This window comes from Eulemur rufifrons, chromosome 14, assembly GCF_041146395.1.
Source record: "Eulemur rufifrons isolate Redbay chromosome 14, OSU_ERuf_1, whole genome shotgun sequence".
Taxonomy (NCBI): Eukaryota; Metazoa; Chordata; class Mammalia; order Primates; family Lemuridae; genus Eulemur; species Eulemur rufifrons.
In genome coordinates, this window is record NC_090996.1 from 3463434 (window position 1) to 3477470 (window position 14037).

The 14037-nt window shown below is 49.1% G+C and overlaps 1 protein-coding gene across 1 annotated transcript in view; it reads right to left on the reverse strand.

The window, feature by feature from the left end:
* Nucleotides 1–1649: 1649 nt before the first annotated feature.
* GALNT17 (polypeptide N-acetylgalactosaminyltransferase 17) overlaps nt 1650–14037 on the reverse strand; it is a 381238-nt gene continuing 368850 nt past the window's right edge. Inside the window, exons 10-11 of the mRNA XM_069486333.1 lie at nt 2334–2501; nt 1650–1778 (exon numbers count right to left, since the gene is read on the reverse strand). Coding sequence (XP_069342434.1) covers nt 1650–1778; nt 2334–2501 — 297 coding nt within the window. The remainder of the gene's footprint in view (nt 1779–2333; nt 2502–14037) is intronic.

Consider the following 14037-nt stretch of genomic DNA (forward strand, 5'->3'; position numbering starts at 1 on the left):
AGCTTCCCGCACCGACCTGACCCTCCTGCCCCGGGGTCCACAAGGGGATTAGGAAGGGAGTGTCAGATGTCAAGTTCAGTCTGGCTTTGCGGGGAGGCTGTGCCAGGGCAGTCTGGCTTTGTCTCAATCCTGACCCACGAGGGCTTTTTGCCTTTAATGACACCAAACCCTCCAAACCAAAGAAGCCCCCGCCACGTCCCCCTCACTCCCTGTCCACTTCTGGGGAACCAAGAAGCAAACGAGGCCGCTTTGGGAAGTGCTAACGTGTATTTATTTCACAAGGTGGGAGACGGGGCGAGGGATGATCACCAGTAAGATGCCACCAAATGAGACACTGTGAATCCCGCACTGAGCAACGGGGCAGCTACAGGGTTTGCTCTGGGCAGGGGCTGGCCGGGGACAGCACAGGGGAAAGCTGGGAACCGGCAGAAAGGACAGGCTTCCGTAAGGGGCACTTCCGGGCCGGTGACGTGGGGCCCTCACCCCACAGACTCCTCCGCAGCCCCGTCCCCATCCAGGCGAGCAGTTACACGGCAAGCCCGGGGCCACACAGCTCGGGCAGCCCCAGCACACGCTCAGACGCACACGCCAGCCGCACACGCACACCCCGCCGCACACAGCACACAGCACACACACTCGTGTGCATGCACACACGTCCATATATTAACTCTGATTTATAAGTGCACCCTAACCAGAGGGCAATCGCAAAAAACTATTACTCTTAAGAGAGGAAACGACTGCCTTCTCCCCTGCCAGCCAGCAGAGCATGGGGTGAAACGAGGTGGGCGCACAGCATCTCCGAGCTCCCTGGCGCCCTCTGCTATGCTGGCGTCAGCCCTTGAGTCCTAGACGGAGGCCCTGGCTGCTCCCGGGGCAGCTCCGTTGCTCAGGCTCCCCGGCCTGGCTCCACCTCGCGGGGCCCCTCGCAGCCCAGACCATCCTACGTGCTCAGACTGCTTCTGTCTCTGGCTCGTCCAGACACAGGCAGGAGAGCTGGCCCACGTGCATTTATAGGGGCCCAATGCCCAGGTGTCCAGCAGGGGAAGCATCAGCTCCTTCTGGAAATTTCCAGAGCTACAGTCTCCAAAGCTACCCTGGTGGGAAAGTTGCGGGTGGCAGCTGCCTCTGGGGTGAACGGACACCTGGGCAAAAGCAGCCTCAGGGTCAACTGAGTCTCAGGGCCTCGCTGCCTCCTCCAAGGAGGGGGGGCTCTGCTGTGGCTGAAGCCCCTGCTGCGCCCACCGCGTTGGGGTAGAATTTAGAAGCTGCTCCTGCTGCAAAGGATGAGACGTGGGAGGGGACCCTGCCAGTGCCAGATCCTGCCACTGGGATGGGAGATGACACAGCAGAGACGTGGACAGTCTCACTCCCCGGTGCCAGGTCCACACTGGGGTTGCAGAAGACACGGCTGGTGTCCCGGAGAAGGAGTGCGGGGCTTTTCCAGGGTGCACAAGCCTTGTGGGCAGCCGGATGCCGAAGGGGACATGAGTCTCCATCTGGGGCCCCTGTGCTGTCCCAGAGAAGCCCCGGGAGGCCCAGCGAGCACCTGTTGGCCCCTGCTCTCTCTCCACCCGTGTGGCTGGTCCAGAGGACGGACGGACCAGCTATGTCCTGGGGGCCGGGCCGTGGAGTCGGGCTGGGCCTTCCCCCTACTTGATGGAGTTCTTAATGGTCCACCTCTGTCCCGTGCAGCTGCGGAGGATGAGGTCGATGCCGGCCAGGCCGCGGTTCTCCACCTCCAGGCAGCGCCCCGTGCCCTTGTTCATGATGGCTCCGTTCTGGGAGGGGAGGTGGCAGTGGGAGGGGAGAGAAGGAGACAGAGACAGAGAGAGGCTTGACCACCGCATTTCCTGGCACATGGCTTCTCTCAGGGAACATGTCCCCCCGAAAGTCTCTGACAGCGGGAGGGGTCATGGGGGCTTCCTCTGCGGACTCTAAAGTCAGAGCATAAATAAGCTTCACCGGTTTGAGGGGCCGAACCAGGTGCACTGGTCGGGGATGGGCTCTGGATTAGGAAATTCCCGGGATAGTCGAGGTCGGACTTTCTCAGCCCTGCTGGCTGTGGGGACTTAGCAGATTTCAAGGAAATCACCCTTGCCTGCCCTGTCGGGGTTTCTGAGAGCCCAGCCAGCCAGGCGCTGATGCAGGAACTAGGAGGGCTGCTTTACACGGACCACCCCCCCATGGATACCCCTGAAAGTGCTTTGGGTCCACGAGCCGGGCCCCGGGGCAGGGAGGCCTGGGTTCTGGGCTGCACTTTGCTGGGGACCCTCGCGGAAGCCTGCAGCACGGGCACCCGCTCTGGGCGCTGACCGTGTGGGTGGGGCACACACCTGGATGAAGTTCCAGCGCTTGTACAGGCTGCTTTTGACCTTGTCACAGTCGAGGAGCTGTGGCAGCCGGCTCTTGGAGTTGTCCACCAGGCAGCGGGTGTCAGGCAGGAGCGTGGTGGTGCCCAGGGCGCCCAAGTGCAGGAAGCCTTCCTTGGTGTAGCGGGCAAGCTGTGGAGAGACCAGCATGGCAGGGAGTAGGAAGGGGAGGCAGGGGTGAGGCCATGAGGGGAAGCGTGGCTCAGGTCTACGGCTTCACCCCTGCGTCTGTCAATACCAGTTTGGCCTACCGTGCCAGTCCTGTCACCCAGCCCATACGCCCAACTCCCAGGGGAGCCCTGTTCTCAAAAGCCCTCAGGAGCCACTCTCATTTTTCCTAAGTGTGTCCTCAGTGTTTGGGGACTCTAGCCATCTGTTCAGCTAATGTGGAAGTCGGAATAGGTGAAGAGAGCTGGGAGTTTGCTTTCTAAAGCTTGGCTCTGCTTCCTGCAGGCTGGGCCACCTTGAACAAGTCACTCAACTTCTCTGGGTCTCCATTTCCTCCTCATTTGTAAATGGGGCTTGATTAAACCCACTGTGCCGCAAATGGCCCAAAGAAGCGATTCACTGAAGAAGAAAGAGGAATTAAACAGCATTCAACCTCACAGGTATGAAAAGAAATAAAAGTCTAAAACAACAAGACGCCGCCTTTTTAAAGAGATTGTTCGCATTTCAGCAAGGTTAGCCTGGGACGGGCCCTCCCGCAGCTGGGTTGGAGGGAGAGTAAATGGCTACAACCTTTCAAAAGGGGATTTTGAGTAGATACTTTGTGCTTTAAAAATATTCATTGCCTTTGACTGAAGAAATCCTCTTTTAGAAATCTACCCCAAGGAAATAATCAGAGTTATAAACAAAAGTTTACGGATAGGGTATTTATTGCAACATTATTTATAATGATGATAAAGCAGAAGTCCCAAGTGGGCGACACAATGCTGGACTTGCTTTGTGCTCCACATATGAGAACAAATGCTAGAAGACTATGGTCAATTGCAAAATGACCACGTTCTTCACTTTTCTGCACACTCTTGACTTTGCTGCAATTTCCATGTCCCTGTCCCTTGACTATAGGTTAGCCTCACAACTTGCTTTGGCTGACGGGATGGAGCGGAAGTGAGGGTGTGTCTGCTCCTAGACTGGGCGTCTGGCCTTGTATGCATTCATTCTCCCTTGGAACCCTGCTGTCCCCACGGCAGTGAGCACGGCTGGCCTGCCGGAGGACGAGAGATGTGTGGCCCAGACGATTGCCCTGAAGCCAAGCTGGAGCAGGCAGCCCTCAGCCAACCTGCCAGCTGCTGATCAGAGACGCAGGAATGAATCCAGCCAAGTCAGCCAAGCCTGGTCTAGATCACAGAACCGGCCCACTTACTTATAGGCTCGTGAGCAATAATAAATGCATATTGTTTTAAGCCACTAGGTTTTGGGGGTAGTTGTTATGCAGCAATCGCTAACTGATACAGAGATGGTGTTGCCTGGCAACCCTTCCCACCACAGGGCGAGTACTAGGCTGGTGGCCTCCCCTCCCCCACCTTCCCTCCCGTGGCTGCCCGTGTTGTTTAAGAATCATTATTCCTACATAAGAAAATGCTTTCACCTGTCTTTCATGCTCCTGAGAGGAAGGGACTGCTCCTAATTAATCACAGACCACGTGTTCAAAGCATATTTGAGGTTGAGCACATTATAGATATGGTGATTATCATCATTTCGAACCGGCAGCCAGTTAAACTCCACAAGCACGTTTTGAAGCCTGCTGTGTATGCCTGGCCTGGGCACAGGCTTCCGGGAATATAAGGAGGGGCCGTGTCCCACTGAGACGCCTCCAGTGCAGGCTGGTGAGGACAGCGTGAAAGGGAAACACAATTCTTCATTTTTGTTCTCACAGTCCTACATATGAGGTGGCTGGTGATTATTAATATACAGCCGGTGCCTAATAAATTAAAAAAGAATACTACTGGCTAGCATGCATGGCAGGCATACTCTGCATCATTTCTAACCATTGTACATGGAATAAATAATGCAATTCTCACAACAACCCCGTGAGATAGGTTTAATTTTTCTTCCTATTTTATTTCTAGATGAGGAAACTGAGGCATGAAGACATCTGGTCACCTGGCTGGGTCCTGGCCTTCCTCCTTGGGCCCCTGGAGATCCAGTGGTTGTCTGCCCTGGCCTAGCAGCTGAGCAACAAAGGGCCCCCCTCCTTGATTGCTGGGGGATCCCCGTTTCCTCCAGAAAGCCTGCGCATTTCTGCCCAGGAATGAAGCAAGAAGGCAGCTCTGCTCAGGGACACGAGTGGCTCTTCTCTGCCGGATGAGATTCTCTGCAGAGGTTCTCATTTCTTGGTGAAAGCTGCTCAGAAACCCTTGGCTTTGATCCCCAAAGAAGAGCCTGTCTGCTCCCCTTGAAAAGTGACAGGGAGTTTATTAAGTGCCCTTGAAAGAGATGTGGTTAACGTGTGCTTTAAACCCAAATTAGTTCCAAATCAGAGTAATTGTTAGAGGCAAAATGGTAAGAAAATCAGAAGCCCTCCCTCCTCCTCCCTGAACAATGTCTTCCTGAATATATTTAAATTCTCCAAATGCAAAGTGATGAATGACAGCAAGCTGCCTTTATGTTCAGGGGAAAGATATACACAGCTGCTTATTGAAATTATGAATCAATCTATTATCCAGCAGGCAAATGAGCAGCGCAAAGAACATTAATTAACTGAGCATATCTGTGACCCAGATGTTTAAAGAGCGAAGCTAAATGCCAGTGGGAGTTAGAGGTTCTCCTTTCTGAGGTCTGTTAGGGAGTGAAACGGTGAGACCCGGGAGGCCAGCCCCAAGCCCTGCAGGCATCGCGGTGGGCAGGGCCGGTGGAGAGGATCCTGGGGGGCGGTTTCCTTTCTGGGGGGAGGCATCTCTCACACCGGAAGTGCTGGGTCATGTGCACAGGCTCTGCTGGCCTGGCCCAGGGGCCAACCCTTGGCTTCACTGATGAGGAATTCAGGAGACGGGTCTGTGGCCTGCAGGGTGACGAGGCTAAAGTTAGGCCAACAGATCTCACATCCGCTTTTCCCCCGTGAGGCAGAAGGGCGATGAGCCCTGAGACCTGTTGTCAACCGAATCCCCTCATTTTGCCCCAGCCCCGGATCAGGAGCTGTCATGGTGTTGTCTACCTACGTGTCCCCCACACTCCCCCCGACACCTCTGCTCCTGTCCTCTGCACGTTCAACGAGCTTTCCTGCCTCCAAGACTTGCCCCAGCTGTTTCTCTGCCTGGAGATGCTATTTACTGGTCTTCCTCTAGAACAGCAGTCCCCACACTTTTTGGCACCAGGGACCGTTTTAATGGAAGACAATTTTTCCATGGATTGGTGTGGGGGATAGTTTCTGGAGGATTCAAATGCATTACATTTATTGTGCACTTTATTTCTATTATTATTATATATTGTAATATATAATGAAATAATTATGCAACTCACCATAGGATTGGGGACCCCCACTCTAGAATGTTCTGACTTCAACTCTCCTAGGCCTCGGTGTGATTCTCTCTCTTCCCGACATAGCCTTTAACTTTTAACTCCTCCAGCCCCTGGTCCTCTCCTCGCTGGTCTTTGGAGCAACTGGATTCACACGCTCTAGTGTCTCTCTTCAAGGCCTGGTTGGGCCTCATCCCTCATCTTGACTATTTTATTTATCCGTTTACCAGTTGATGGATGTTTAGATTGGTTCCACTTTTTGATTGTTACAAATAATGCTGCTGCGGACATTCATGTACAATTTTTGTGTGAACATATGTTTTCTATTCTCTCAGGTATACACTGACGAGTAGAATTACTCATTGTTGGCTCATATGGTAACTCTATGTTTAACTTTTGGAGGAATTGCCACATTGTTTTCCAAAGCCGCTGCACCATTTTACACTCCCACCAGTAATGAACCAGGGTTTTAACTTCTCCGCATCCTGGCTGCCTCTTGCTATGGTCTACTTTTTTTTATTCTGGCCATTCTAGTGAATGTGAGGTGGCCATTACGGTTTTGGTTTGCATTTTCCTAATGATTAATGATGTTGTACATCTTTTCATGTGTTTACTGGCCATTTTATATCCTCTTTGGAAAATATCTATTCAGATCTTTTGCCCATTTTTAAATATTGCATCATTTGTTTTTTTTATTGTTGAGTTGTACGAGTTCTTTATGTATTCTGAATATTAGACCTTTTTCAGACATATGATTTGCAAATATTTTCTCTCACTCTGAGTTTTCTTTCCACTTTCTTGATAGTGTCTGTTCAAATATAAAAGTTTATAATTTTGATGAAATACAGTGTATTTTTTCATTGGTTTCTCCTGATTTTGATGTCATATCTAAGAAACCATTGCCAAGTCCTAGGTCACAAAGGTTTATTCCTATGTTTCCTAAGAATTTTATAGTTTTATCTTTTATATTTAGGTCTTTGATCCCTTTTGAATTCTTTTCTCTATACAGTATAAGGTAGGCGTCCAAATTCATTCTTTTTCATGTGGCTATCTGGTTGTCCCAGCAGCATTTGTTGAAAAGACTGTTCTTTCCCTATTGAATTGTCTTGTCACCCTTGTAAAAAAATCAATTGACTGTAAATGTGAGGGTTTGCTTCTGGACTTTGAATGCTAGTCCTTTGATCTCTATGTCTGTCTTTACACCTGTACTACGCTGCCTTGATTATTATGGCTTTGTAGTAAGTCTTAGAACTGGGAAGCGTGTGAGTCTTCCAACTTTGTTCTTTTTCAATATTGTTCTGGCTATTCTGTGTCCCTTGCGTTTCATATGTATTTTAGGACCAGCTTTTCCATTTCTGCAAGAAAGGCAGTTGGACTTTTGATAGAGATTGCATTGAATCTCTAGATCGATGTGGGGAGAATTGTCATCTTAAAAATATAAAGTCTTCTAATCCATGAACACAGGATATCTTTTTTACTTAGGTCTTTAATGTCTTTCAACAATGTTTTGCAGTTTTCAGTGTACAAGTTTTGCATTTATTTGGCTTAATTTATTCCTAAGCATTTTATCCTTTTTGGTGTTATTGTAAATGGTATTGTTTTCTTAATTCCCTTTCCAGAATATTCACTGCTAGTGCAAGCAGTGTCTTTAAGACACTTCTGTGACCACAGGCAGCCACCCTGGTACCACGTGGTCACTCTGAACTGTGGGCTCTGCAAGTTCCCCGGCTCCTGCTTTCATGGGGCCAGGGCCTGGTGCCGACTGACCATGTCCATTGCAGACCCACATCCCAACTGCGCTTGGGCCTCTATCACCTTTTCATTCACCTCCTGTAACTGTGTCAGCCACACCCCTCCAACCCCTGCCAGAGTCTGGGTTTCTAAAACCATGTCCTTCCTCCTCAATCTCTCATTCTGGAGTCCTGGACCCTGACTGCCCTCAGAAAATCCTACTTCCCATTTTGTTGAAAAGTGACCTCCCCTACTCCTCAAAACCTGTCTGCCTTCAAGCTTCGGCACTTCCTTCAGTCTCTGACCCCTCCTCACTCTGCTGATACCTTAATCCATTATCTTATCCATTGTTTCATTTCTTCAATCAAGCTACAAACATAACCAGATCTTTGTGTCCAGAAAATCTTCTCTAGCCATAGCTCTACTTGCCTCCTAATTTTGCCCTTGAATTTCCTCTCTTATTCCTTAATGCCTTGCAGTCTGGCTTCACTACTTCATTGAAATTGCTCTCCTGAAGGTCACCAGGAGAGCAACTTCAACTTCACCAACGTCAACTTCAATTGCTTTTTCTTTGTCTTTCTGCCGTGCACCGAGTATGGGCCAGATGCTGTGCCAGGCACAGGTGATACAACCTCTCTCTATGTACTCACTCCCTTGGGGAATTTTCCATTCTTAGGGCTTTCAATAGCATTTACATGCTAGTGTGGCTAACTGTGCCAAATTTCTGTCTCCAAATCAAACTCTTCTCTCAATTCCAAATCTGTATATCCAACTCCCTACTTGACATAGCATGTGGATGTCTAATAAGCATTTTAATTTATATGACCCAAACTGAGCTCATCCTTCTGTGTAACATATTCATCCAATGTCTGCTCCATCTGGCTAACCTTTCCAGTTGCTTAGGCCAAATATTTTGGCTTCTCCCTTTACTTGCCCCTTTCTCTGATCCACTGTATTCAATCCATTAGCAAACTATGTCTAGATTTCACCTCCATTGCTACCTCCCTGTTCCAAGCCACCTTCATCTCTTGAATAGATTAGTGCAATTGCCTCCTAACTGGTCCTCCAGCTCCCATGCATGGACTTTCTGTCTTTTATCAAAGTCACATCCAGAGTGATTGCTTTTAAAATATTGTATTATTTAAAATCATGTCACTTTGAATAGGAGTCAAGTCATGGTGTTCCCCTTCTCAAAATCTTCTGAAGGCTTCCCATTTACTCAAAAGTCCAAAACTTTTACAATGGACTGCAAGACCCAGTGAAATTTAGCAATTACTCTCTGAGCTCAACTCCCACCACTCTGCCCGTTGCTCCCTCTACTCCAGCCACAACAGCCTCCCTGTTGACCCACGACAGGCCACACCTGCTCGTGCTCAGAGCCTTTGTGCTGGCTGTTCCTTCTCTCTTGAATGAATGCTCTTCCCCCAGATCTCGGAATGGCTCAATCCCTCACCTCTTTCGAGTTTCTGCTTCAAGGTCATGTTCTTGGTGAGGCTTTCTCTTGACCTCCACCATTTATTCCCTATCTCTTTTCTTGCTTTATTTCTCTCCTAGTATCTATTATCTTCTAACAGAATAGTTTCCTTACTCATATAGTTTGTTGTTTGCCTCCTTCTGCAGGAGTATGAATGGCATGAAGACAGGAGTTTGTTAGTCTTTTTTGTTCACTGGTCTATCCCTAGTTCTTAGAAGAATGCCAGACACATAGTAGGTGCTTGATAAATATTTGTTGATGTCACGAGTGAATGCCACAGTACCTGCCTTCAAGGTGCTCACAGCTTACTCAGGGAGGCAGGCAAGTGAAAAAGCAATGATGACGAAGTATGAAGTGTTGCTATGACGTACACTAAGTGTGTTCGTACAGTCCACATAGGATGGGCCCCAACCCAGAAGACAGAGGTCAGGGACGGCTTCCCAGAGGAAGGGGTGTTGAAGCAAACTCATGGAGGCAGCCGACTAAGCAAGTAAGAGATCAGACCAGACCAGGCAAAGGGAGCAGCAAGTTCAAAGGCCTGGAGACCAGAGGAAATACGGGGTTTGGGAGGATCCAAGCGTAGCTTTTACCACGATGGAGTGCAGAGGTGGGGGGCAGGCGAGACTCCACCAGATGAGCACTGCAAGCTCGACTTTATCATGAGTTGCCATCTGAACTTTCGGCTGACCACACTGGCTGCGGAGCGGAGCGTGAACTTCAGTGAGGCACGATGACGACAGTGCAGGAGAGAGGAAGAAGATCTGAGAGGTGCACGCAAGTTAGGAATTATTCTACCTTCCCAGAGAACGGAGTCTTTTATCATCATACTACACACTTCGCCTTCAGTAATGCATTTTGTTTTAAAGGCTACTTTGTTTGATACTAATGAAGTTCCCCCAGCTTTCTGCCGTTTAGAATTTGCCTGCCATACCCATTTCCATCCTTTCCCTCTCCTTAGGTTTTAGATGTGTCCCTTGAAAACAGAACACAGCTGGATTTTCAAAAATTCAAGGTGATAATCTTTTAACTGTGGAGTTTAGTCCATTTGATTTTATTGTGATTAATGATATATTTGGACTGATTTCTAATATCTTTCTTTGTGCTTTCTGCTTGCCGAACCTTCTCTGTTTCCTTTTTCTCCTTTACTTGCCTTTGTCTTGGTTGTGGTTTGGTTGTGTTTTGGTTTATTTGCTGTAATGTTATCATATTTCATTGTTCTGCTCTACAGACAGATTCAGAAATTACACTCCATTTCTATTATTTTATTGTTTACTCATGATATTTAACCATTGACAACTTAGAAAAATCTAATTTTGTTCAATATCTTAACATCCGCTTCTCTCCAATAAAATTGAAGCACATTAGGATATACTGAATCTGATCACCTCCTTTAATTGTTCCGTATTTTGGTTATATCTCCCTCTCTCCCCAAAGTAGACATCGTTTTCATTATTTTGTGCAGGGAACGTTTGCTTAGATTTACTTAGATGTTTACACATTTCTTTGTTTGTAATTCGCTCTTGCCTCAAGACATCCTTCCAGAGTCATTTTCCTTCTTCCTGAAGTACATTCTTTAGAAGTTCCTTTGGTGACTACCACAACAAACTCTCTAAGATTTTGTTTATCTGAAGACGTCTTGGGGTAATTTGTTATGCAGCAAAAGCTCATTGATATAACCATTTCCTTGTGAGCCTAGATAGGGTTTAAAATAATGCTTGCTGCAGTTTATCTAGAACCTGGCTATATGGTAGTGGGGCCTTCAAAGTGTCTCATCTGCTGTACTGCTGGAAGCTATCTTACTCCCTTCTCTCTACGTGCTCACGCACAACATTACGGCCAAGCCACTGTCTATGGAATTTATCACTCTGTGTGATGCTCATTGCTGCCAAGGTCATCCCGCTACCGGAAGGAGAAGGTGAGTTGACACACTGCGTGCTCCACGGAGGAGCCAACGGGTAATGCCTCCTCCCCTGAGGTTATGGCTCCATGGAACACATAGCCTCTCACTCCTCCTGTGTGGCCAACAGGCGATCCGCTCCCTATCACACACCCAGAGTTCTGGTCTCTCCCCCAGACTAGACTCCCAAGCTTGATCACCTTTACACCCTTCCTCTTTCTCATCCTCCTCATCCCCAAATGTACAAGTCTTTGGATTCCTGCCTCCGGATGTTTCCTCCTAAAAGTGACTATTCTGAGACCTGAACTGCCGCATGGCCTTTGTCACTGGTCCTGCTGCTCTAAGCTCTCCCAGTTCTCATCTACCCTCCCCAGTCCTGCAGGTTCAAATCAGGTCATTCCTGCCTCCACCTTCCATTGCTTCCCTGGCCCATCGACTCAAGGATAAACTCTTTACCATGATCTTTCACTATATGGCCCAACTTACCCTTTCAGGGTTACCTCTGGTCTCCTGGCATAGTCTGACAGGTGACCTGGGGTTTCTCAAAAGCAGCCAACAGTGCAGCCTGCCTTCCCTGTCTGGGGGACATCCCCACATACCCCCACCCCATCTCCACGGGCGCCATATTAGCCCAGACCACACATGATTCTTTCCACTTACATAATTGTGTATTTTAGGAATGTGTCTTTCTTTGCTATAGGTTTTTGTTATTGTTGTTGTTTGCGGGACAGAAGCATCCTACCAATTGTCACACAGCATGAGGACCAAGAAAAGGATCGTGCAAAAAGCAAACGCTCTATAAATGTTTTTTGAATTGAATGGGACTATTCTAGGTTTGGCTGCCGGCCCCAGGAAGAGAAATGAATGTCGTTATCCACATCCTAATGCATTAGGAAAAAACCCTCTGAGCTGAAATACAATTAATTCTTATTTAGGGGAAGAAAGAATTTTCTATTTGAGATGATCTAAGAGACACACACAACTATTAACCCAAATTTAACAGCCTTGAAGGAAAAACCAAAATATGCAAGTTATAGCCAGACAAACAAAAACCAGACAAATAATTATGGAATGACTCTGAAACACAGCAAAATCCATCAGATTATTGATAAAAATACAGCTTGAAATTGCTTTCCTGTTAAAGGTCTTTCTCATCATTTTAAAGTCAGGCACTCACTGTAGAAAACCATAGCTAAATAAAGAAATGCAGTTTTCCCAGCTTCTACTAGGAGACAGAGAGATGTTTCCATTGATTCAAACCTGCATGGAAGTAAATTCATTTGTTTATTGCTTGGTCAAAGCCCGCAGGAATGGTTTCTCATGACTGCGTGTACACGTGCATATTCCTAGAATCAACAGATGTTCTCCTTCATTGCCCCAGGCGTGTGGGAAGCGGGGTGGGCAGGGAGAAGGCAGGGAGCAGGCAGGGAGCAGGCAGGCCAGCAGTGGGCAGGAGCCCTCCAGGCTGGCCCGGAGCTAGGCCCCAGCCCCAGAAGTGCAGGATACAGGCCTGGGAAGACGCTCTGTCTCCGCTGGCCTTCTGACGTATATAGAGAAACCGCCTTTGGAGAACCCCAAAGCCAGATCCCAAACTGAGTATAGGAAAAGACGATGCCTCACAGTGGACAAGTGGTGGCTACCTGAGACTTGGGAGCAAAGGGACATGAGGAATTGTTGGGGACGCGGGGATGGAAATGTTCTATATCTTGATTAGGGAGACAGCTTCACAGGTGCACACACCTGTCAAAACTCATCAAATTGTACACTTTAAATGGATGCAGTTTATTGTACTTACCTTACACTTCCATAAAGTTGATTAAAAAATATATCTGGGGGCTCAGAAGGCAGGCCGTGGAGTCAGATGGTCCCCACAGGCAGGGCCAGCTCCCGGGGGCTGGGACGGCCCCCAGGGCCTCCCTCCCCAGCCTGCTCCCTTCCACCACATGACCCAGCATGCCGGGCGCCAGCGCGGTGTCTCCAGAGAACGTGTTTTCTACTGGGATGAAGGGGAGACAATCTTGTACCACGAAAGGTTGGGCTGATTTTCCCTCAGAGGCAGTTCCAGGAGTGGATGGATCGGGGGCAGTGACAGCGTGGTGGGGGTGGGGGTGGCAGGGTCTGGCCCACATGGCCTTGTGGACAGACCTGGGGGCCTCCTGGTGTGGAGAGCAGAGGACGAGAGCTGGAAGAGCAGATGGGCGAGCAGACAATGTAGCCCACCCGACTTCCCAGGGATCAGGAGGAAATTCCTAACCATGCCCGCCAAGCTCACCCTGACTGCTGAATTGGTTAAGGGAGCAGAGGCTATTGCTCAGTAAGACAGACCACTGATAACATGCGTTTCTTTCCTGCCTCTGCATGGGAGATGGGACGGTAGGACGGTCCCCCGGCACAGCGTGGAAGCGCCGGCAGACACCAGCTCCCTTCTCAGTTGGATCTGAGTGAAGTCTGCACCTCGGCCCACCGGCTCCCCTTCTTCACTGGCCGGTTAGACCTGCATCTCTGCCCTGTGCTGTCGCCAGGAGAGCGTAATGGTCAAGGGCGTGGACTCTGAAGCCTACTTAACAAATTCAAGCTCTGCCACTTAATCATTTTGTGACCCTGGGCCGGTTGCTTTAGTCCTGCGGGACTCTGCTTCCTCGTCTTTAAAAAAGGGTCATAATTATAGGATTGGCTCATAGGGTAGTTACGGAGATTTAATCAATTAATGAGAAGAGTATATGCATACTTGTTACTATTATGTTCCCTGACCTCATCCACCATTGGATCACCGGGGTCTTGTTCCTGCTTTACCAAGAACTGCTTTTCTTCCCTGTAACTTCCAACATGGCCCCAGGTGCCCGGTATTTCCCAGCCCAAGTCCTTGTCCCGCACTTGGCACTCAGCACTGGGGGCTTCCTGCTGCCTCCCAGAGCCATTTGTCCAGGGTGGACGCCCAGGTGCTTCAACAGTCCTGCCGGCCAGCCGAGCACCCCCAGGCGGCTCCCCTGTCCTCGGGGTCTCTCGGGCTGGGTCTGTGGGCTGCTCAGGTTGGACCTGCCCCCTACTCTGCCCCTGCCAGCCTCCTCCCTTCCCCCACTTCGGCTCTCTGGTTTGGTCCAGACCCT